This window comes from Agelaius tricolor, unplaced genomic scaffold (assembly GCF_023055355.1).
Source record: "Agelaius tricolor isolate 1412-34295 unplaced genomic scaffold, bAgeTri1.0.p SCAF_72, whole genome shotgun sequence".
In the NCBI taxonomy this organism is placed as follows: Eukaryota; Metazoa; Chordata; class Aves; order Passeriformes; family Icteridae; genus Agelaius; species Agelaius tricolor.
Genome location: NW_027269332.1, coordinates 663,484 through 687,295, shown reverse-complemented (window position 1 = coordinate 687,295; position 23,812 = coordinate 663,484). Strand labels below are relative to the sequence as shown.

The 23,812-nt window shown below is 43.9% G+C and overlaps 1 protein-coding gene across 25 annotated transcripts in view; it reads left to right on the top strand.

Annotated features, from left to right (window-relative positions):
• The window catches only part of SOX5 (SRY-box transcription factor 5), a 608,636-nt gene that overhangs the window by 570,567 nt on the left and 14,257 nt on the right, over window positions 1-23,812 (top strand). For all 25 annotated transcript variants that reach the window (XR_011677034.1, XR_011677035.1, XM_071417998.1 and 22 more), the window contains 4 exons: window positions 3,281-3,458; window positions 8,474-8,619; window positions 21,462-21,570; window positions 22,750-22,923. Coding sequence is in view for 23 of the 25 variants with exons in the window: in XM_071417998.1 (XP_071274099.1) it covers window positions 3,281-3,458; window positions 8,474-8,619; window positions 21,462-21,570; window positions 22,750-22,923 (607 nt within the window). In the remaining 2 variants the exon portion in view is untranslated. The remainder of the gene's footprint in view (window positions 1-3,280; window positions 3,459-8,473; window positions 8,620-21,461; window positions 21,571-22,749; window positions 22,924-23,812) is intronic.

Genomic DNA, 23,812 nt, shown 5'->3' with positions numbered 1-23,812 from the left:
TAATCTGTAATGTGTCAGAATGTTAGCTGGGAGATTTTATAGTTAAAAAATAAAGGTGGACTAGCATCTAATTCTTATTGGGGTTACACAGGCTCAGATCAGTAAGGAAGACAGCACAGTTCTTGGTTTAAGCTGGAAGAGCGGAGGATTCTGAATTGATGGCTGCAGAAAGGGACAAGAGTAACTTGTTTCACTGGCTGGAGTGAAGATCCTAACAATCATCTTCACACTTAGCACAATTGTATGTTATTACTTGTCCTCCAGATATTTTTTAGAGTCCTTTGGAATAAATCAGTGTAGTTCCACTATTGTAAAGGAAATGACTGAAGTTATTACCAAATCCTGATGCAACGCAGGATTTTTAATGCATTTGACTTCCAGCGAGGATTTGAGAATGCTCTTGGAAATAACAGAAGTAAAAATGTTATGAAGACCAAACAGTGAAGTAGTATCATTTTGTAAATATATATAATAGCTGAAAATTGTTTACTTATCCTCCTTTATGAGAAGCAAGCTTCTGTGACCTCCGATTAATTTACCATTAGCCTGAGCACACAATGAAAGTGAATGAAGGGGCAATTTGGAATGACATTTATCAGCTCTGGAGCTGTCGGCTTCTGTTATTTCCACAAGGCCTTATATTTCTTGGCTTCAGAGAAGGCTGTGCTGACTTGAATGAAGAGGAGCATTCTTACTCCCAGGAATAGTTGCAACACAAACAGCCTCATTGCTTGATGCCTACAGTGGGGAAAAACCGCTCACATTAAATGAGATCAGAACCACCCCGGAGCAGTGGACTTGGGCAGGACCTTGCCTTCACACCAGGTTGAAAAAAAGGGAACAGAAGAGCTGAGAAAAGGGAGAGGGAGCAAGAGGAGGGAAGGAAATCAGCTTTACAGGGATAGGATGGCTGAGGGAAGGAGGATGAGGCTGAAGAAGCCTTTCAAATGGGCATGTGGGTTGGAACCCATGCTGCCTTTGCCATGGTGAGAGCCATCCCCACCAGGACTTGCTGCTCCTGAGCTGCTGCTGCTCTGCCAGATTTCTCTGGGCAGAGAGCACCTTGCAGCTTTCTGCACCATATCTGACACAGATCAGCCCCTTCTGGTGAGACTTTCAGCAGAGGTCAAGAATCCAACGTGCATGGAAACCAAACCCTCTTGGGCTGAGCGGGAGCAGGCCTGTGGGCAGGTTTGCTTTGCTCCTCAGGCTGAGTTCCAGATAAATACATGGCTTGGCTGTTCAGGGATCCTTCTCTGGCACAGGGTCACTGTCTTTGGTGGGTTTGTTGGCTCATTTGTACTCAAAACTTCAATGCAACTAACTCAGTACCGATTTCACAACACTACAGTTGGAATGTTGTGAGACTTCTTTATTTTTTAATTGAAATCAGGGGAGCAGCAAAGCAAATCCCCTTCCATTTGGCTGGTATTTTATTTTATTCTAATTTTATCTTTATCTATTGTATTCTACTACAATGGATTTGTATTTCTGTAAAGTAACAAATCCCTTCTAAAAATGTCGAATACCAGTTTTACTGGTGACATTTTGAACCCTGCAGCCTAAATCTCCTGGAAGATCAACAGAACTCTGCCATCTAGGTAACTAATTCACTTCTGGGAGTGTAGTATGTAGGCTCCTGAGGCAATTCTATGCAGTGATTTTTTTCCCATTTATTTTATGCACAAGTTGCCTCTAGGATGGCTTCAGCATCACTTTAAGGATGACAGCTTTGTCCACTATGCCTCTGATAATGTTTATCTGGTATGACTGTCGCAAAACTGTAGAAATATAGCCAAATGTAGAAATATAATCAAATATAACAAAGGTGCTTTGCTCAGAGGCAATGGAAAAGTTGCATGACAGAGATTTGTAGATTTGTCTTTATGTTTGGAGACATCTCCATCGTAGTTCCATGAGCAATAGCAGCTGTAAAATTCCTTCTTTCCTGTGTGGAAAAGAATCACTGTTACATGATAGTCACAGAGACTTTGGTGATAACAGTAAAACACTCAAACACCAAAAAAAAAAAGCTCACAAAAACCAAAAGCTGAGTCTAATCTCACTCAGCTTTGCACTGTTGTAAGTAAGTCAGGAATAATTCTATAAAACTAGATGTAGTTACAATTTAGGGAGGCCAGAATCAGTTTCCCAGTGCCTAGAGCTGGAGCCCAGCTGTCTGTGAAGCACTCCTTGCAGCTAAAGGATGACTTCCCTAAGTCACAGTGTCAGACAAGAGCCAAGCTATTATGTGATGATTTGATCTAATATCACATCCATTAGTTCTGCTTATCTAAAAGTCAGTTAAAATCACTTCTAAAATGTTCCCCTTGTTGAAAATCCTTTTCTCCCTTCTCTGGTGTTTTTTTTTTTTTTTCTTTTTCTTACTGTATTTTACTTTGGTCGAACAAAAATACATTACTTGGCATTTTAATGCTTTTTATAGCACTGTCTGTCAGTCTTGTCTGTAATCAAGCCAGGTTTAGGAATAATTCCATTACCCTGCAAAAAATGTCACCCAATTTTTCTATTTTCACATAATAATAATCATTGCTGAAATCCAGAAGTCCAGCTTTGCACCAGATAAAAACATCTGGGGGTGTGTGCAGAATTACCCAGGTTATTGTGTCAGGTTTTGTTAAGGTGGAAGACAAGTGTTTGATTTCCTATCGTGTTTTTGTGCTTGGGATTCTAAGTCTGGGAAGTTCAGGGGAAAACACCAGTTAAAACAAAAGAAAAACCAAAGAAAAGGCACACCAAAAAAAAAAAACCAAAAAAAAAAAACCAAAAAAAAAAAAAAAAAAACCAAACAAAAAAACCAAGACCAAAAAAAACCAAAAAAAAACCAACAAAAAAAACCCCATAAAAAACCGAACTGAACCCCTATTCACTTGTTTACCCAGTTTGGTTAGTGGTGGTTGAGTGTTAAGTGAAGATGGTCTTCAGTTTTTTCTTCATTAGTGAATATAAGATCCAAAATAAAATATAACTATAAAATTGCTCTTTATTTTCATGATAGAAGCGAATGTCTTGTGGATGGGAATAATTTCTTCAGAGACAAAGTGGATGATGTTCTCTGATCATGTCACACTAATTTTCCAGTTTATCAGTCACTGCAGTTCCAAGCTGGAGTGACAAGCTGGTATCACATTTGATCTTCATGTGTGTGATAGCAGCTCTCAGGTTTGGGTCCATGGGAGCTGCAGCCCCTGCCTTGGCTGGGCAGAGCTGTGCCAGCAGCACTTGGGTGATAACATTTCTTTCTCCTCTGCTTCCACAGGATGAAGTGGCCCAGCCTCTGAACCTTTCAGCCAAACCCAAGACATCTGATGGCAAATCTCCCACGTCCCCCACCTCTCCTCACATGCCAGCTCTGAGAATAAACAGTGGGGCCAGCTCACTAAAGTCCTCCGTGCCAGCAACATTAGCCAGTCCTTCGGCCAGAGCCAACACAATAGGTGAGCTCAGCCCTGTGTGTGTCCCCCTCAGAACCAGGAGTAGCTCCTGTTGGGAAGGGGTTCTTATCAGCCCTGCCCACAGCTGCCCAGGGTGCCCATCATGCTCCAGCTGGTGGTGTGGGTGCAGAAGCTCAGAGACTTTCCTTTCAGGAGGGATATCTTAGCTTCTACAGAGTCAGAAGACAAAGGCCTGTGTCATTTCAGATGCTGCTTTAACTTCTGATGAATGCTGGTTTTTAATGGCACACATTACAGACAGTGACCTGCTGATGGTGGGCACTGGAGACCCTTGATATTGTACCCTGTCATCTAAAAGTGATGGATGAGCTTTCAGAAACAAACTTTTAACTTAAAAGTCTACATCTTTCCAAAATTACGAGTTTAATCCTTAGTCCATCCAAATGCTGATTGCAATATTATTTTACCTTGGTGTAATAAGCAAAGCAATCACCAGGTTCATTCAAGGAAACCCCAGATTTATTGCTCTGTGTTGCAAAAAGTCTTGACTGGCTGTTTTTAACATCGTTCCAGAAAATAGTGATAGTTCCTCTTCCTGCCAAAATGATGTCTTTGCCTAAGGACCATCTAAATAGTAACAGTCTTACAGGTAATTTCATAACTCTGATGTGTTCCAGGGACTGTCCTCTGTGTGTGTAAGGAAAATGTGCACACACCCCATTCCTGATCCTTCTAAAATGTTGTATTCCATGAAGGGATTGAGTATAACCTGGATCAAGGCTCCATTGTGTAAATCAAGCTCTGTTTTGGGAATTGAGTGAGGCAGATGTACTTTTTCTGCTGTCTCCTAGAGCATCTCCTGCCTTGCCACTTTCAGGGGTAGCACAGAAAACCCCAAAAGAAGCCCTAGGTCAAACCTATCAGAAGCTGTGTCTGTGATACAGCAGTGCTGTGCAGTGATATTTATTTGGTATGACACATTAGAGTCATATAAATATTTTTTAAATATCACATTACTAATTGTTAATGCCTCTGTTGTTATTAACCCTACACTCTTTAACTGTGATGCACAGTAATGTATTTTATATTCAATTTGCTTGACCCTGCTGCTCTCCATGCACTGTGCATTGAATTTCATTTTTTTCACATTAGATTTTTGTCCTTACGTAGAGGGAACGTTGTATTTCCATGGGAAGTTAAGCATCTGACTCACATTTCAGCAGCAAGACATCTCTTGCTCTCCCCTCTCCAATCCTCTTTCCCTGCACACCTGCTATTTTCCATGGGTTTGAGACAACTGCAATTTCCTTCTTCTAACAAGGTGCAGATTTTGAAATGCTGTACCTTTAATGAGTGATAATGTAATTGGATAAAAGCTGTGAGGATGAACAGAGCTTTAAAGGTCACTCTTGTAAGAAGAATTAATGTGTTATACCATTAAGCAACCATGGAAAACTGTGGAGCAAAAGATAACATATTTAAGTTATTGTTAATGACATAGAGTTCACTGCTGTATATCTCTCTGCTACAAATATAGAAAGTGACTTTTTGAGGTTGCAGAGCAGTATCACTGTGCATGCTGTATGTGTAAGATAAGCTGTCTTTAGCTGGTGCAGGAGCTGGATGGACACTCCTAGCAAAGGTTTAAGCAAAGGTTTATCCTTTACTGGAGGACTGCAAGAAGGAAAAGCTCCTGAACTGCCTGCACAGTCTCCTGCTCACTGCTAGGTCAGATCCAGCCCAATCACAACAAGCAGGGCTCATGGCCATGGTGAAAGTCTGGTGAGCTTGGGTGAAATCCCACATCACCCTCCAGCAGGAGCACACCAGAGAAACTTTGGTGATGTTTTTAGCAAAGCTACAAAGATCTCTGAAGTGGCAGGGAAGCTGGATCCCTTTCTCATCCTGAGGGATAAATCCTCCACAAAGAGCCCCTGGGAAGCACTCAGCCCCTTGTCAGGCACCTCCACCTCTGGAGTGATGGAGCTGGCAGTGTGACCGTGTTCACAGGAGTCCGAGGATGAGGGAAGAGACGAGAATGTTGACTCCATGTTTCAGAAGGCTTGATTTATTATTTTATGACATATATTACATTAAAACTATACCAAAAGAATAGAAGAAAGGATTTCATCAGAAGGCCAGCTAAGAATAGAAAAAGAAGGAATGATAACAAAGGCTTGTGGCTCGGGCTCTCTGTCCGAGCCAGCTGACTGTGATTGGCCATTAATTAGAAACAACCACACAAGACCAATCCCAGATGCACCTGTTGCATTCCACAGCAGCAGATAACCATTGGTTACATTTTGCTCCTGAGGCCTCTCAGCTTCTCAGGAGGAGAAATCCTAAGGAAAGGATTTTCCATAAAAGATGTCTGTGACATGCCAGCACGAGGCACAGGCTGTCTGTCCCGGGTGTGCACAGCCCTCCTTGCTGCATGCAGCTGGGCTGTGTCCCTCTGTACCACCCCTAGGTGCAAATTAAACCTTCTCTGTGCTCAGGCCCCTTGGCTCCCATGGCAAGGAGAAATGCTGTGTATTGCTCATCTTTCTGTGGGGACAGGAGCCCAGAGCCTCAGGGATTATCAGCAGGGCTGCACTCAGGCATTGCAGCTCCTCAGCCCTTTCCTGAGCCATCCCCACAGCACAGAAATGGTGCTACAGACTGAGCATTCACAAATGCCATGGCTCCATGGATGACTTTAAATCCAAGCTTTTCTTTTTGGGAGCAGGCATATGTCCGTGTACTAAAAACAGAAACAACTTCTCCCTGCTCTTTGCCATTATCTGCAACATCTCTGTGCTAGTTTGGCAATCCTTGGAACTAAGTTCATTTTATGTAATGCAGTTCCCCTCTCTGTCAATAATTCACCACCTACCCTAAACAACAATAATTTACATTCAACTCGCTTCTATATTAATCATTTCCCTGCACACCAGCATCTTGGCAGCTACTGAAAAACATAAGGAGTGCTTGCTTTTATTCACTGTCATGTGCCAAACTGTCTCAAAGATAGCAGTATTCAGGAAAAGCCAAATAGTCTGGAGAAGGGCATGAATTCCAGCTCCTAGGCAAATTTGGCTCTGTTACAGACTGAAAGTATTATACCTAGACAACAGCAAAAGCAGCACTAATACTGCTGTTTGTTTGTTTATTTGCTTCCTTTTTTAATTTATTCTGACTACATGCAAGGTTGATCAGATGCAAAGGTTAACAGATGCAAACTGGGGAAGAAACCAGGCAAGTTGGTGAAATGGAGGTTAAAAAAAGGAAAAAAAAGAAAAATCAGCTGTGCAGGCTATATTCTTCCTTATGCTGGGAAAACTGGAATTACTGGAATTCCATTGGCTGGGAATTACTGAACTGGGTCATTTGATAAAAGCAAGGTGGATCAAGTTGTTTCATACAAAACTCTCAGGGTTCCAGGGGTTTTAGCCAAAAGCTAGCTGTTAGTGCAATTAGCAGCAGTCCAACTGCACAGGAACTTTTCTTTCTAGCTGTTTTTCTCCAAGGAAGATGGGAATATCAGTCCCACTCTCTCCACAGTCAAGAAAAACCAACAATAAAACCCCAGACCAAGCTAAAATCCTGACAGCAGCGCAGCACTGAACTAATCTGACATCAGCTTCTTCCCCAGAAATGTTTCAAGCAGCAAGACAATGTCCTGCGTTTTTGGCAATCAGCAGATCAGATAGAAGAGTCTAGCAATACAACAGGGATGTGTAATCTGACATGATTAGACAAGGCTCTTTAGGAACAGAACATTCATAATTGAGACAAAGAAAGAGTATTAATAACACTTTCCTAACACGGCAGTTAGCCATTTTATATTTCCTTTCTTTAATCTTAGTGTTTTTCAACAAATCATGGGATTTAATAGCGTGTTTTGGCAGATTAGAGGATTTATGGCCCAGATGTTTTTTGTTCTAAAAATGGATTAGGGTGTAAAGTTTGCTGGAATCCATGGAACATGTTGAGGCAAGCCGGTCATTTTGTGTGTGATTAGTGCCTGCCTTCTGTCTCACAGTCCCTCCATCTGTCACAATTCACCAATGGATCTGGTTAGATTTAGCCTCATGTCACAAACAGAAGTCCCTTTTCTGGGCAATTTCATATTACAGATTCATTTTATGCTGTTTTTATGCCCTAGTTAAAAGACAGAAAGAAGTGTGTGTGTGTGTGTGTGTGTGCACACGTGTGGGGATGTGCAGGGGGAGAGGGAGGTTGATAGATATTAGCCTCTGCTTTAATATCTGAGAAATAGACTGGGGCTTGGAGTCTCCCATCAGTATTCTACCCTACAAATCACATGCAGATCATAATAAGTATAATCTACGGTACGCTAAAGGAAAAAAATGACAAAGTGTCACATTTAAAATTAAATAGTATTAGCTGGGCCGGTGATGCTTGTAACATTTTAAAAGGAAATAATTCAGTGACTACTAAGGCTAAGCCCTAGGCTGTGAATTTGCAGCAAAACAGTGGACATTTGACCTACTATTAGCAGCATGAATAGGAGTGGGAATGTAGGTCCGTGTAGCTGTGGTTTCTTGTACATTTATGAATGACAGGTGGTGGTGGGGAGTGTTCAGTGGATGAGGTTTTTCTTCCCAGCCATTATGCATTTCATATGTATAGCAAACCACCGCCACCTGTGGTTTATTTTAATGTATTCACAAGTTGGAGAAGGGGAAGAATGAAACGGTCTGTTTTGAAGAGTTTGGGATTGCTGGCACGATCAAAGCTTCCCCTGACTCGTACCCAGCTCCATCCTGCTGCATGCAGAGCACAGGGCCAGCCTCTGCAGTGTCAGGGAAATATTGAGACTAATGGGATCAAATAGCAGCAGTGAGGATTTTGGCACTGAGGTTTCCCAGGCTCTGTGTCCAGGTGGCTTTATCATAACAACAGCAGAATTGCAGAGCGCACACAGGTTGGTGGGCATTGCCTTTTAACTCCTTCTCATTAATAATGATAAACTGCGTCCCACTGCTGGGAGCTGAAGTGTTTTCCTGTGACTTTCTGGTTTTTAAGGCACCCTTTCTTCTGTCCTGTCCCAGGTTATTTAAATGACCACGATGCTGTCACCAAGGCCATCCAGGAGGCGCGGCAGATGAAGGAGCAGCTACGGAGGGAGCAGCAGGTGCTGGATGGGAAGGTGGCCGTGGTCAACAGCCTGGGTCTCAATAACTGCAGGACAGAAAAAGTGAGTTTCCCAGACTCCTTCTGCAAAGGGTCAGAGTGTTCTGTTGCCTCTCCCCACAGATACACAGCTTCTTCCTCCCTTCTTGTCCTCCTTATTCTATTTTTCCTTCCCCATTTTTGAAAGAGAATAGTTCAAAAACAGTGAAAAGCCAAAAGATGACATGACAGAGAGACCTGAGACCCCTGGGGGAGAGTGGGGAGGAGGCAGAGATGGTTAAAGCCCTCACGAGAACTTTGGAGACCACTAATTCTCTGTTCCAGCCTGTCAACATGTATTAAGGGAAGGTGATCTTGGAAATCTCTGGGTCTAAGTGGAAATCTTGCTTTATGGAAATGCTTACATGTGTTTGTGAGATGAGCTGGATTTGAAAATATTCAAGCTTCTTTAGGAACATAAGCTTTGCTGATACTCAGGCTCAGCTTCTGGGTATTTAGCCTCGTGAGGTCGTCATAGATGATATTTTGTGACCATTGCAATGTAGCACTGTCACGTCACGTTAGATGACTGAACAGAATTGAAAAGCAGAGAATTGACAGCACAAACTGCACCAAATATTTGCAGTGAAACTTAGAGGCGGCAGAACTTACGGGCCTTACCACTGTCTACTCTTGGACTGGCCTGCGAAGCTGTGCTGTAACAAAATACCAACAAAGTGGGTATTCTCTAGTGAAATTTGTGTGTGCTCTCACTGCCGTGCCTGTCAGTGAGGTTGGGGTTTGCTTCTTTCCTCAGTGAGTGCCTGATGTCTCTGTGCGCACCTTATGGAGGATAAATAGACCTGCCAGTGCTTGCTGCCACATTGCCTGTGAGCTGTCCTTACAATGCTGCCACCCAGGATACAAGCTCAGCTCTGTTCTCATCTCAGTGTGCTTAGCAAGGCTTCCCCCTGCTCCTCTCCTTCCCTGCTGTATTTTCTGGGGTGATACAGTACAAGGTTCCCGTTGCCACATTTGGTGTCAGCTACATTTAACTGAGAGCACTTCCACTGTAAGGTCTTGTGCAGTTCACTGAGACAGGCAGACAGATAGATTGAATAAAAATGATCAGCTATTTAGCAGAAACTTGAAACCCAGTCATCCTGGGAAGCTTGCGAGTCAAACAATATTGTCCAGAGCGAGCAGATTGCTGATTTGGATGGCTTTCCATTGTGCCTGGTTTTAGATGGAGTTTGATCAATAAGCTGTGAGAAGCCAGCAGCCTGTGTAATGAATGTTAAGTGTCCGTGTGAGTCTCTCACCGCTGCACTGTTATTTCCATCGGCCTGTCCCAGGTGCCAGTGATGTAGGAATGACTCCAGTTCCATCCCTTTCTGGAGAGGAAGGGGAAGGAGAAAAGAGGTCAGTGTAGTGGGTACCTCCACTCTGTCTCAGGAGAGCCAGGGTGCTGCTGTGGGGAGAGAGAAAGAGAGGGCTGGAGCATGTTTATGGCGTTCCACAGAGAAGAGCACCAGAAGGGAAAAGGGAAAAGCAGAGTGTCAGATATAAGAAGAAGTGATCACAAGCACAAAGGAATTTATATTCAAATATTTAAGCATTCTTGAAAGGATGCTCGGAGCAGAAATTCCTTTTCTGTGCTCCCCATGTAGAAATGACTTTAACACTCAGGCAGATGCTAATGCAAAGTGACTCCAGCTATTCCTCGCAAGCATAGCTAAATTGCCCTTATTTGTTAAGCGCATTGAATTCAGCTGTGGATACAGCAGTTGGTTGCATTCAGAACATTCAGAAAGCATCTGTACCCTTTTTTTTCTTTTTCCTTTTTTTTTTTTTTTAAATCCTCCAAAGCAGAGACAACTGTACCTATCTCCCCCCTCTCCTCCCTTGTGCTGGCTGGGAATTGTCAAGTGACAACCGACCAAATCCTTTTGGACAGGAAGCCTTCATCCTGAGTTCTATATACTTGCAAAGCAGGCCTTGTTGGTTGGATCAGGAAGCCCATTAAAAGCACTTTGATGGTATGGAAATTCATCTTCATGAAGCACCCAGGCCCCTAAGCAGCATGCTGTTTAGCTGTGGTTACAGATCAGTCATTCACATCGGAGGGCAGTAATTGTGCTGACGGCTTGTTCGGCAGTGGAAGCACATAAAATAATCCCAGGCCCTCCACCATGGCATTGCCAGTTAATCTTCTTTAATACAGATCAGCTGTTGTTCTAACACATGACTTTATGCTGGCTCTAGTGACTCTGCACAGCCTTTTGATTAAGTAACAGGAGTGGAACCATCTGCATTCACTTTATTCTGTTACTTTCCTATTCTTGGGATTCTCCTTATTCCTTCTGTTTTCACTTCACACCCTCAACCTCAGCTGAAGTTTATTTTCCTCTCTAATTCATACCTCCTGCTAGGCTCGTGGAGGGCAGACAGGAGTTCTTTTACAAGGTAGCAGGAAGAAAAAATGGTTTGCTCAATAGAGAATTTTTCTAAAGCAGCTGTAGGCTTTGGGGCTTTTGATACAATTAATGCCAGAACTTTATTGGGGCTCACTGATTTGAACTCGATGGTCTCAGAAATGTTTTCCAACCTAATTGGTTCTGTGATTTATTTTAATGTGTGATGTTCATATCCAGACAAACAATCCAGCCTCTCTAAAGTTTGTGTATTTTTGCTCTAGGACATTAAAGTTTTTTTACTAAGAGCAAGATTTGAGAGGACAGACAGCGAGTATTGCCATTTTTAATTAATCTTTATTCTGGTTCTCTCTGTTTTCCGAGGCAGAGAATGAGATAGTTGGGAATTTGGTTGGCAAGAAATAGTGCTACAGTTTTTTTACAGAGTTTCCCTTTTCAGCAGCTCAAGGTCCCACCACAGGACTTAGTGGCAGCCCCTGAACTTTGGAGACGTCCTGTCTGTCACTTTTGCTTCCTGACCAGAGAATTGGAGATGGGGGTGGAATTAAGATGTAATTATTTTATTTTATCCTAATGTATATCTGTATATCCCTGGGCATATTAGTACTTAGAAATGCACATGAGTATTTATAGGTAACAAACACTTGTTGGGGCTATCCCAGATTTTTCTCCCTTCTTTGCTGCAGTGGGAAGTGTACTTTTGGAGGCCTCTTATTCCCTGTTGAGCTTTTTATTGCAAGAATTGCTTCTGCAGCCTTCCAGTGAGGGGGCTCTGTGCTATTCCCAGCATTTATGGAAGACTCTTGGTGGGGACTTGTCTGCCAGGGGTAGCTGGGCTGGCTTGGGGCTGGAAATCATCTCTGGGAGTCTCTGTTGAAGCTCTTTGGGCTCTTCAGGTGTGTCCTGTTTTCTTGCTGATGTTCCCAGAGGGGTTGATCCCTGTGGACAGCCAGACATGCCAGCTAAGGCAGGAGTCAGACAGGAATTTTGTGGAAGTAGAGACAAGCTGTGTAAAGGGAGTCATACATAAGAAAAGATTTTTAAAAATGTCTAAGATGATTTGGGTGAGTCACTTTTTGGGCATCCAACTTGGACCATCTTGACGGCTTTGATTTTCAGAGGATTACAGTAAAAACTTTGAGCATCACTGTGAACACGGATTTCACTAAAGCCTATTTTAATTGCAAATGCAGTAAAACATATTTTTACATTACTTTTCTTGGAAACACTTCCTTGTATAAATGAGAAGAGTGTGTTTTTGTGGTTTCTTGGAAACCCGAGAGCATAGCTTTATATGTAATTGTCATCTACAGTTAATTATAGCTTGATACATCCCATACATAAACAGTGTTACCTGGGGTAAACAGCACAACAGGCAGGGAGCCCTGGCCTCTCTGCTCAGCCCCAGAGCAGCCAGGGAGGTGTACACAAGCACAAAGAGCCCAGCCTGCTGGGCACTCTGCAGGGGCAGCACCCAAACATGCACACGGCCAGGCACAGATCCCCACTGCTCCTGCTCAGGGGTGTACAGAGGAGCAGCAGGGCACACAGGCAGCACCTCCTCCTCCTTGTCACTGCTTTCTGAGTGCTGGCCAGCTGTGTGAGGACACCCCAGGAGCCTTTCTGATGTGCAGGGATGGAGCTGCATTCCCAGCTGAGTGCATCCCAGTACATCCCCCCTTCCCTTGCTGGGGCTGAACCTGCACTGCAAGTTCTCCCTGTTAGTGCTTGCAGTGTGTCCTTTTAAAAGGCTCTGACATGTACTTGTCTGCTGGCTTGTGACTAAAGAGCTATTTGTAACAATATTTACTGCCGCGTTGTGAGCCAGCCCATTACTCATCCTCATGGAGCACGGGGTTCAGGATGCCTTTGCTCCCGTTCCCAATCCCCCCTCCTCCCTCCATCCTCCCCACTCCCACCCCCAGCTCTCCCTGTTCCCCTTAAGAAAGTGCCAAACGTGGGATGACAGTGACCAATGTTGACTTAATGTGGATGTTTAATAATGAAAAAAGTGTGTCGGTTCCAGCGCTGCTTACAAATGGCAGGAAGTGTCTCGGGTGGCAGCCCTGCAATAATTTTACATCCATCATCCCCTCTGATGCCTCGCTGGCTGCCTGATGGATGGGGAGGGCACAGTTAACTCTTAGGACACCACTGTGATCTCCTGAGCTGAAGTGGATTTTGGCCCTGCTCTCCCCTTGGGAAGAAGGGCAATATTAAGGATCTCAATCCTGCAGCTCCTGCTGCCTTTGAGAAATAAAACACTGGAGCTCACTTTACTGAACACACATGGAGGAGCTGGTTTAACTCATGGCATTTAAATTTTTCTTGCAGTAGAGAATTTTGCTTCAATAACTTTTTTTTCTGCTTCCCCTAATGGTTAGATTTGAACCAGAAAGTCAAGAGAAGGTTGCAGGACAGAAGGGCAGGCAGGAGAAGAAAAGAGAAGGGTTGGCACAACAGAGGAACCCTGGCCTTGCTGCAGACACTGAGAGGCCATGGGTCAGGCTAGGCTGAGGAAGTTGTGATGATTGAAACTGGGACCTGGTGCAAGCAGGAGAAACCCACTGAAAATTACCCCAGAGGCACAGTATTGACATCATAAGCCAGATCACTTTGCAGGAGTTGAAACCTGCCCAGGTTCATAATCTCTGTCGTATTTTACTGGAAAATTTTACTTCAGCATTCTCAGAGGCTGTGTCAGGCACAGATACTACACACACTTCTCCCTGGAAGCCCAGCAGACCGGATGGATACACCCTGCAGCCCACTCTGTGAAACCTCAGCGGAGCTGGTCAGTGCAATGGTGCTCTTGTTCTCTCCTGCAGGGTGAGCAGAGATCCCTTGGCACAGTGTGGGACCGGGCTGTGTCCTGCAGCAGTGACCTGCACATCCCCCTTAGTACCCTTCTCCCTACTCTCTGTCTGAGTTTGTTTCCCTTTGCCAGCAGAAATTCCTGTGTGGGGATTGCAGTCCTCTTTGTTGGTGCTGTCAGCACAAAGTTCTGAAAGCGTGTCCCGAGTCAAGCAGGTCTCATGTCATCACCCACCCATCACCAGGTGTCAGACTTCAGTCAGCAGCCCCAGCAGGGTGGTGCATGGTCGAGGAGCCCTGTTCAACAGGGCTGCTGCACCCACTGCCATTTCTCCTGAAACTTGGCACAAATTTAATTTAAAAAACACAGGTCAGGCTTGCATGCTGCAAAGATCAAAATTGGTTTTGCCCAACACAGAGTAATAAACACTTTGATTTACTTCACCTGAAAGTTTATCCACTTATTATCTGTTCCCCCCCCCCCTTTTTTTTTTCTTTTTTGCCATTTGCTTTGTGGAGCTTGTGTATATTTATATTTACAGCCTCTCCATCTAATGGCCACATGCCTTGTTTTCACAGATGGCCAGTGGAAGAACTCCCCTCCCCCTTTTCCTTTAGCAGAGCCTGCCTTTGGTTTTGCTGCTTTTGTCACAGTGCCACTACTCTCAGTTAGCAAGTGCCTACGCATGAGAGGGAGAGAGATTCTGCAGGGAGGACTTCTTTTATTCCCCCAAAGATTTTAGCTCTTCATTTTAAAACACTGCTTTTTCCCCCACCTGATTGACCATCATTTATTAAATGCCCGGTTTCCATCTTTTAAAGACAAGCTATGGATATTTCTGGGTGTCCTCAGCGCCTTGTGGTGGCAGGGATGCATAGGCAGGGTTGGCTAATAAAGAACAAAGCCTGCAGAGGGAGGGATGGGTTCTGCCCACGGATGTGTGTGTGTGAAAGTCCAGCTGAGGTTCAGGAGAGCAGCAGTCAAGGGGAGAACGTTAGGTCCAGGCAGGTGCTGAACTCCAAATGGGAATTCAGACTTGGTTCACTCCGAGGGGCAGAGATTGGGAGCATTCACAGCCCAGGGTGGGTCAGGGAGCACTGCAGCTGTTTATGCTCTTGTGGAAGTTTTATGAAACCCAATAAAGATGCATAAACTTCCTCCTGAAAGTAAAACCATACAAGTGATGTGGAGTCCTTGTTACGACTTTGGAGCTTTTGGAGTCGTTGGGTTTAAGTTCTAGGCTGTGCCCCACAGCCATGAGATCTTATTACTTCCTGAGATTTTTTATTATTTTTATGTGATCACATGGCTCAAGTCACTGGGGCTTTCAGCTCATTTGGGGACTCAGCATCAGTGCAATACCTCTCTCCAGTGAAATAGAGGCTGGGCCTGATTCTTCTCTGATTTGTGTCCATTTGGGCTCCTGAGGGCTCAGCCTGACCTGTTCAGCAGGGCTGGAAGAAGTGTAAGCACAGGTACAGCAGCCTTCATCATTTCAGTACCTGCAGAATTTGAATTCCTTCTAGGGAAAAATGGGGAAAAGTATTCTGTAGTGGCTGTATTGCTGCTGTGCACTTGAGTCACCCATTGTTAGTTAAACAATTGCCAGGAAAGCAGGGTCTGTGTTCTTGCTTTCTCTTTGCATGCATGCAGACCCTCCTTCCCAGGAAATCCTGTGTGGGTTGTGATTTTCTTCTTGTTTCATTTTAGTGTGCCACCCCTGTCCCCCAGCTGGTGCTTCCTTTCCAGGCTGATCAGCTGTACCAGCTTTCTGACTCGCTGGGAAGACCCTGATTAAAATTTCCATGGCACATTTCATCCAGAGACCTCAGAACTCCTCACAGTGGTGGGAAAGCATCACTGTCTCCATCCCGTGGAGTTCAGGAAATTAAGGTGCAGTGGCTGAACAGTTCACAGAGAGTTGCAGGCCATGTCAGCCCAAGGATCAGTCTGGATGAGAAACTGGGTCATGGAACTCTTAACCTATTTGCAGTCGGCAGATTACAGCTGGATCTGCTTGAGGTCAGTGCCTCTGCTCTAACAACTTTCCTTCCTGAGAAGGAAACAGCATCTCAGCATTCTGCTTTGATTTCCTTTTCCTTTTTATTCCTTCTTCAAAATCATGGGCAGGGCCAGTCCTGTGTGCATTTTCATGTGAAAGTCCTGACTTGCTCTGTCTCTGAGAGAGCATCACGAGGGAAAAGCAGGACCTCAGTGTCCTCCAGAATTGCTGCTTCCCATCCGTTTGTTTCCAAGCCAAATAATACACTTTATGAATGAAGTCATTCTTTCTCAAACAAAGAATTAATAAAAGAAAAGAAAAAAAAAAAACACAAAAAACCCCACCTTAGGGGCCTGACCCTTGCCAGGTTATTGAGGATTTTCCTCTTTTTATTTCAGTGGGCTCTGTCATGCCTTCAGTGCTTTTAAAGACACTGACTTGAGAACCCTTAGAAACTGAGGCCCTGTGTCCACAATGCACAACAAAGAGAAATGAGTGTGTAAGTTTCAGCAGATTCTCTCTGTGAATTGGTGTCTGTTCCTGAGAGGGCAGTAATTAAATGTCTTCATGGTCATTCTGATCTTTTCCCTATACCTCCCCATAAGGAACTCTCTGCTGAGTCTGTGTGACCCTTCATGTAGATTGCAAACCAGGGACAGTGATTTCTGGGCACTATTGAGGCAATTTGGGTTTTAATAACTGCTGCAAACCAAAAGATATGGTTCCAACTGATGCAGCCCCAGCTTAGACTGCATGTCATAATTTTGAAAGGAGTACCATAAAATCAGGAAGAGCCACATATAAAGACTGTTCTTTTATTTTCTTGTTTCTAATGCTGCTTTTAGATTCTGTGGGTGGATTATTCCATGAAAAATAGAGATCTTGGATAAGCAAGATTGAAAAGGCTGAGGGGGTGGTGAATGCATTGTTTCTTCATACTCAACTTTGATGGAACAACAAAAAATCTCCCAAATGATAACTTGCTGTGGCATTATAAATAATCTTTCATCTTCTTTGGTGGTCCACAGAGTTTATATAATTGGAAGGCTAAAGCCTTTCTTTGTTGTTTCTTGCGTTTTCATTAGTACAGTAGAAGACTATAAAATTGTGCAGCCAGAAGGGGTTTAACAATTACTGAGTCAACATTTGAAAGCCTCACTCTATTTTATCATTTATGCATGTGCTTTTTATGAGTTTTACAGCCCTGCAGGCGTTGCTTAAGCAAGGTCCATTGCAGTGGTGGATCTATAACTGCTTTTTTTTATTTTGCTCTCCTTGGTGCCCTGTGCCATCAGCAAGAGTCACAATTCCACACTCATAAAGAAATTACAAGCTTGAGATGGTAATTTTTGTGGAAGATTCAAGAGTGCTAATTTCAGTTACTAAAATGTTTATCAGCCTTTCTAAGGAGCCTTTGGCAAATCCCATAATGTGTGACTCAGTTTCCTTCTGGTAAACTGTTAATAATCCTGTCTTTCTTTGTGAATGTTGTGGGTAATTCAGTGATGAGTGAAGAGCACTTGGTGACACATAAAAACCCAGATCTCTCTGAAAGAAGCTGGCAATTGTCTTGCAGCAGGTAGAGGTGTGTCAGGATCTGGGCCATAGCAAGGCTTGGGCAGAGTGCACAGCACCTGTTGTGGAGCACCATGGCATTCATGGGCAGGAGCAGAGCCTGCAGTGCAGATAATCCATCCTGTGCAAGCTCTGGGCACAGCTCTCACTGCTGCCAGCTGTTCCCTGAGTTCTCCCAGCTCTCCACCATCCCTCATGCCTGCCTACCTTGTGTTCTCCAAGCTTGGTGGGACTCTGGGGGAAAGTGTAGAGCTCAGCCTATTCTGATGTTTGCTATCACAAGAGGCAGAGGGATTGCACACAAAGATTACCTTTACAAAGTCTTCATTTGTGCTGGATGGAGCATAGGACTCTTCCCCTTCTCAGAGAGCTGAGGAGAACACCACAGGGTTGAATGGATAACACCTGGTGCCACCACCTTGTCTAATAATTCAGTATGTTTTCCTGTCATAAACTGAACTTTTATTGTGCAATCATAGCAATTAATCTGCCCAAAACTTTAAGATCTGGTGCATATTGAGCAGGGCATGTGTTGGAAGGGGTGATATTTACAGGCCCTTGCTGTGGGAGATGTGCCTCAGTACCATGAACCCCATCAGATGCTGCCACAGGTCCTGCTCATCATTCTCAGATAAAAACTACCTCCTCAAAAGCCAAATCTATTTGAACATACCACCTTTAGCATTTAGATATGGGAAATAGCTGGACATACTGTAGTTGGAGGGGAAGGGAAGAAATGAGACACACAAAAGGACGGTAGCAGGCAACCATCTGTTTCTTTTTAGTTTATTGACATTGAGCAAAGGTAGCAGGCTGTGGCCATCTGTGTGTGGGGAATTCCTAGGTGCAAGAGGTGATCAGCAAGCTTCTCCTTGCAGTCCCCAGGTAACTGTGTTTGGCTCTCTCCACCTTTCTTTTTGCCTGGCCCTTCAGTTCCCTTGGGATGTGGAAAGCAGGAATGTGAAGTTATGGTCCTGAATGTGAAGTTATAGTCCTGAACTCCTCCTCTGGAACTGGCTCTTTCTCTGCAGGCATCAGAACAGAGAGGAGAAGTATTCCTGTCAGGGAAAGCAGGGGTAGAGTGAGAAGAGCAGCAGAGGAGAGAATCCAGCTCCAGTGGCAGTGCAAACCTGGATTATGCCACGGAGAAATGGCTCCTGCCAGAGCACTGCAGGGATTGCCAGGCAGCCCAGGCTGGAGGATGGCTCCAGAGGGAGCAGGGAGCCAGGCCATGTGCCCAGCCCTCGCAGGATGGCTCTAGAGGGAGCAGGGAGCCAGGCCTTGTGCCCAGGCCTCGCAGGATGGCTCCAGGGGGAGCAGGGAGCCAGGCCATGTGCCCAGGCCTTGTGCCCAGCCTGCCCAGGGTTGCAGTCCCCTTGGATGGAGGTTTGGGATGCTCCCAGTGCCCCCTGAGCCCTGGTGCTGGGGGAGCAGGGAGGACAGGAGGCGAAGCCAGCAGGATGTTTTTGTTCCTCAGACCTTCCAAGGGCTTGCTTCACTTTCATCTAGTAGTGGGAGGAGTTCTGGCAAACAGGATCAGGCTGTTCTACATATGTTTTGACTCTTCTTGTTTTATGTTTCTTCTATGAAAGAGACTGCAACCAAGTTCTTGTCATTTTTTAGATCAATGTTTTGTTAAACTACGACAGCTATCCATGACAGAGAGCCAAGTAACTTTTGCAGCTGACCACAAAACTGAGTCTGACTTGTGGTGCTTAGTCATTTCTTATATTTTTTTTTTACATGACATACTCCATGTGTGTATGTGTTTTTGTTCTTTTAAATATAATTAGGGCATTTGTAGAAGTTATGGTGCAAATCAGTCTTCTGTGGCAGGTTAATTTCTTTGATTAATAAAGTTTTAGAAACTTCTCATCACATTGTGGCTGTTGATGAAACCTCTCTGGTTATACTTTGAACAATTGAGCTATTTTGAGATTGCATGCTCTCTACAGTATTATCTTCTCTGGTTTACCCATTAGAATTTTAAATGATCCAGTCAACAGAGCTCTTGCTGCCCCTCCAGAGAGTCTCTCCTACAATCCAATAGAAATGATGATTAGGAAACCCTTCAGGAAGAAATAAAATACTTATAAAATGTCTTGCAGCCTTCTGAGGTCTGATACAAAATTCAGAAATTTGGAATCCCTTTCTGTTTAGCAGGAGATGGCTATGTTTCATCTTTCTTCTCCTGGAAGGACAGGAGTGCTCCTTGCTGTTTGTTTTTGCTGCTTTGTGCTGTCTAATTTTTAGAATTGCTTGTCTCACAAGTTGAGTCAGGCTCTGACCAAGGAGCCAAACCTGGGCTAGGTCAGGCTCTCAAAGAGCCATAGCTGGGCTGTGCCTTGCAGGACTCTGGGATTATGAAGTTGACAGTAAATAGATTTTTTTTTTTCTGAAGAAAAAACTGTTGACTTCCATCATATATCTGCAATCAGCTTGGAAGAAATACAAATTCAGCTTAGTCCTGACTTTTTGACTTCTGACAGGCTGCTTTGGAAATGAGAGCTGAGTTAAAAATGGTGGATCAAAGAGTTGGGAGAAGCTAAATGCCTGGCTAGTTGAGGTGCTTATTTGAAGGTTCTCCAAGCTTTCTGGATCTGCTGTGCCTGGTAGTGTTATGGAAACCCTTTTCCTTGGATAGGCTGAGTGTGCTGCATGAGCTCTTCCTGCAAAAGCCAGGAGGATAACTCCTCTTGCATGCTGAAGTGTCAGGGTGTAGACAAAGCACCAGGAGTGTAAAAGGGATTTGTAATGAAAATGAATGTGAGGAATAGGAAAGTTAACCTCATGTTCCCTAAACTCTGAAAATACAAAGTTGAGCACATTAGCCTTGTTTCTAACTGTTCCTGAGAAAATCTTTGTGCGGTGACTTACATGAATTTGAACCATTCTTTGAATTGCAGATGCAGGGACATCACTTTGCAGGAAGCATTTCTGTATTTGCATTGTTCTCTTTTCTGTTTTCCTGTGTAACACATCCCAGTGACATTATTAGGCTACATGAAACAGTTGCCATGTGGAAACTGAAAGTTTTTTTAGTTTATTGATCTTTTACAGCCAACAGGAGTAGAATAGAGCAAGGAAACAGAAATCTTTTCTTTCAGGAAGAAGCTCAAAAGAATTTTTTCGACTGGAGCCACTTCATTATCATGCCACATCATTTCATTTTCTTAGCTTTGCAAAAGGCACAGTGCCTGAGATTTTGAAATGTTAGTATTGCTTCCGTGAAAGATTTATTTTTAAACATATGATTGTCAGGAAGAAAGAGTGCTCATGAGCAGAAGTCATTGGGAAAACAAAAACAGTTGGAAAATGGAACACCTTTGTGTTTGTAAAGTCAAACAATTCTGGGGGAAGCGAGGTGTTTTGAAGAGGACATTGGAATGAATTGCCCTAGCATGTTGTTCTGGCAGTCTGTAGACAGATTAATTGGCAGCACACAGCAGCCTGTTGCAATCCAGGGTTCACAGTTCTGACCACATGAGTGATGGACGGGGTGTTAGCAGGGTTGGACAAAACAGTCTGGACAAGAACACAAACTGCTGCCCAAGGATCATGCTTAATTCAGGCTGAACCTTTCCCAAGGCCTGAGTCAGTTTGAACTGTAGGATGTTTTTTCTTGCCCTCTGGGCTGCTTCCTAAAATACTGCCTTGTAAAAAAGAAACAGAGCAAAGCCATCCATGTCTCTGCACTTGGATTGCAGGCTAGAAATAGAGTGCTACAGTAAATGCATTGCAAAAGAGCATGTGTCACCTAAACTTCAGGCCAGCTTTGCAGCCACAGGAACACAGAGAGTTGAAGTTTTCTTCAGATGTGCAGCCAGTTTTATCATGCCTAACTAAGCCAATCTTTTCAACACTATGGAGTTTGCTTATCACTAGTTAATGAGCAAGTTTTGAAAAGGACTTTATGGCAGAGTCTGTAACCCTGTCTCTTGCAGAAGAAGCATTGTTATTTATTCTTCAATACATGGCTCAGTAAACTCTTGTGTATAGTTATCTAGCTTCCCTAAAAACCTCCTAAATAATGTCCAAACTTTGGAGTTACAACATTTAATTATTTTCCTGATCCAAATCCTGTCATCCTGCCCATATAGGACAAAACCACACTGGAGACCCTGACCCAGCAGCTGGCAGTAAAGCAGAGTGAAGATGGGAAGTTCAGCCACGCAATGATGGATTTCAACATGAGTGGAGATTCTGATGGTCAGTACCAATGATTTTCCTGATTTCCAGGTTTGTGTGTGTGTGTCAATGGGATCTGAGGGAGAATCCAGTGCTTTGGAGGCCCATGAGGAATACAAGCTGTTAGCAATAAATGGCTATGAAACAAGGCAGGAGGAAGTGATTCATCGTGGGGTGTTTAAAGTCTGGGGATGATTTTTAACCTTCCCTCTGTCCACTGAAGGTCTCAAGATGGGACCAAAAATGTATTTCTGATAATAGAAGGGACTAAAGGAGGCAAATATATGTTGGGTAAATGAGATCACATAGGGAAGCCATGAAGTGTAGACCTGATCCTCCATAAGTGCTGTGTGCTCTGCATCTGTGGGGGCTTTACTGGTTTGATGAAGTGAGCACAATGTTTATTTGTTTCTCTGTTATTGCATATATTGTTAAGGAGATGTAAGCACAAAAACAGACAAGTATGTAAATTTTGCTAGTTAGAGAATTGCTTAAGAAGAAATGCCCAGTATTGCCATCTATCATGCCCTTTCTGTCACAGAAACGTGTCACTCTGGTTTTTTAAGATTTTCTAAGCCTCCTGATGTTGACATTCTTGTAGTGAACTTTCTCACACACTTTCTGTAAATAACTCATAGTTTTGCATTCCTTTATAGAAGAAGAGAAAGTTGATAGACTGTTAGTTTGACCAGTGTCATTGGAGAGGTGGCACTGTCACCCTCCAATCCACTGGCACTCTTAGAAAACTATAAATGTTGGAGTCAGAAAATAAAATTCCCTTTTCCTTCACCTTGAGAACAGTGGTGTGTGCTTGTGTTTTTTCATGTCCTATAGTGACAGAAATGTAGAAGAAAGGTGACATAATATGACCAGCATTCTGTAAGCAAGAACGGATGAAAACAAAAAGGATGAAAAAAAAGGATGAAAACAAAAACCTGCTTGATAAATACATATTTGGTTTATGTAATTAAGCAGTAAAAGATGGCTTAGAAAAGCTATGTTACAAAGCGTAACACTTTGTATTTAAAAGCAATGAAAACTCCCGATCAGGTGTGTGATTCTGAATTAACGGAATAACTAAACGTGGCAATATGAGATGTATGAACCATTACATGTCGTGAATGCTGCCTCATGGGGCATGCAGCAGCTGAGCTGGGTGCTGCTGGCAGAGGAGTGGAGCCCTTGTGCCTTGCCTTGCAGGGAGCGCGGGGGTGTCGGAGTCGCGGATCTACCGGGAGTCGCGCGGGCGCGGCAGCAACGAGCCGCACATCAAGCGCCCCATGAATGCCTTCATGGTGTGGGCCAAGGACGAGCGCAGGAAGATCCTACAGGCCTTCCCCGACATGCACAACTCCAACATCAGCAAGATCCTAGGTAAGAGTGAGCTGGAGAAGGTTCTGACCGAGCTCAGCCGAGCACCTGACAGAGCAGAATTGCTGCTTTTTCTCTCGCCCTTCAGTCACTGCACCAAGAACAGCGATGGGAGCTTCCCCTGTGCTGCCCAGCAGTGTGGATTAACCACACTGAAATATTCTTTGTAATTATTGAGGTTGTGGTGGCAATTTTGCCATGCACAGGGGAGAGATGGAGTAGTAGCCTGTAGTTCCCAGGTTTTCCTTTTTAGACATGGGGGTTACGTTTGTCCTTTTCCAGAGAGCAGTAACTTCACCAGACTGCCAAAGCTTCTCCAGTAGTGGTTTAGCCAGTTCATCTGTCAGTTCTCTCAGGCCCTGCAGATGCATCTCAGCAGGCCCCACAGATTTGTGCACCTGGTTACTCATTCTAGCATTAATTCTCCTATTTAAATATAGATTAGCCTGTTAATGGGGAGGGAGTCATAAAGTTCTTATAGTTTTGTAGTGTAGAGCTTTAATGCACTCTTTGTTGGTGGCTGCTTGAGGGCCCACAATGTAATTGGGAAATCAGTATTTATCCGCTCGTAGAGATTGTATTCTTTTTTAAAGGAGCTGAACCCCCTTTAAATAGCCCTTAATTCACTTCATTAGGGTTCGTGAGATTTGCTTGGAGAAGAATTAAGAGTGAACTTAGATTCATTTCAGAGGCAACCAGCTATCACCCAAACCTGATCTTCTCCTACACTTGGTGGTTCTTCATTCTTTGTACATTGAAAAGAATTTAAAAAACCCTGATTTCCATATTGTCTGCTCTTCACGTCCTGATCACTATCTGTCTCAAGCATCCTCTGCTGAATCTCATGCCAAATTCTTCCAACTGGTCAGTATTTGATTAGGTTCTCAGGACC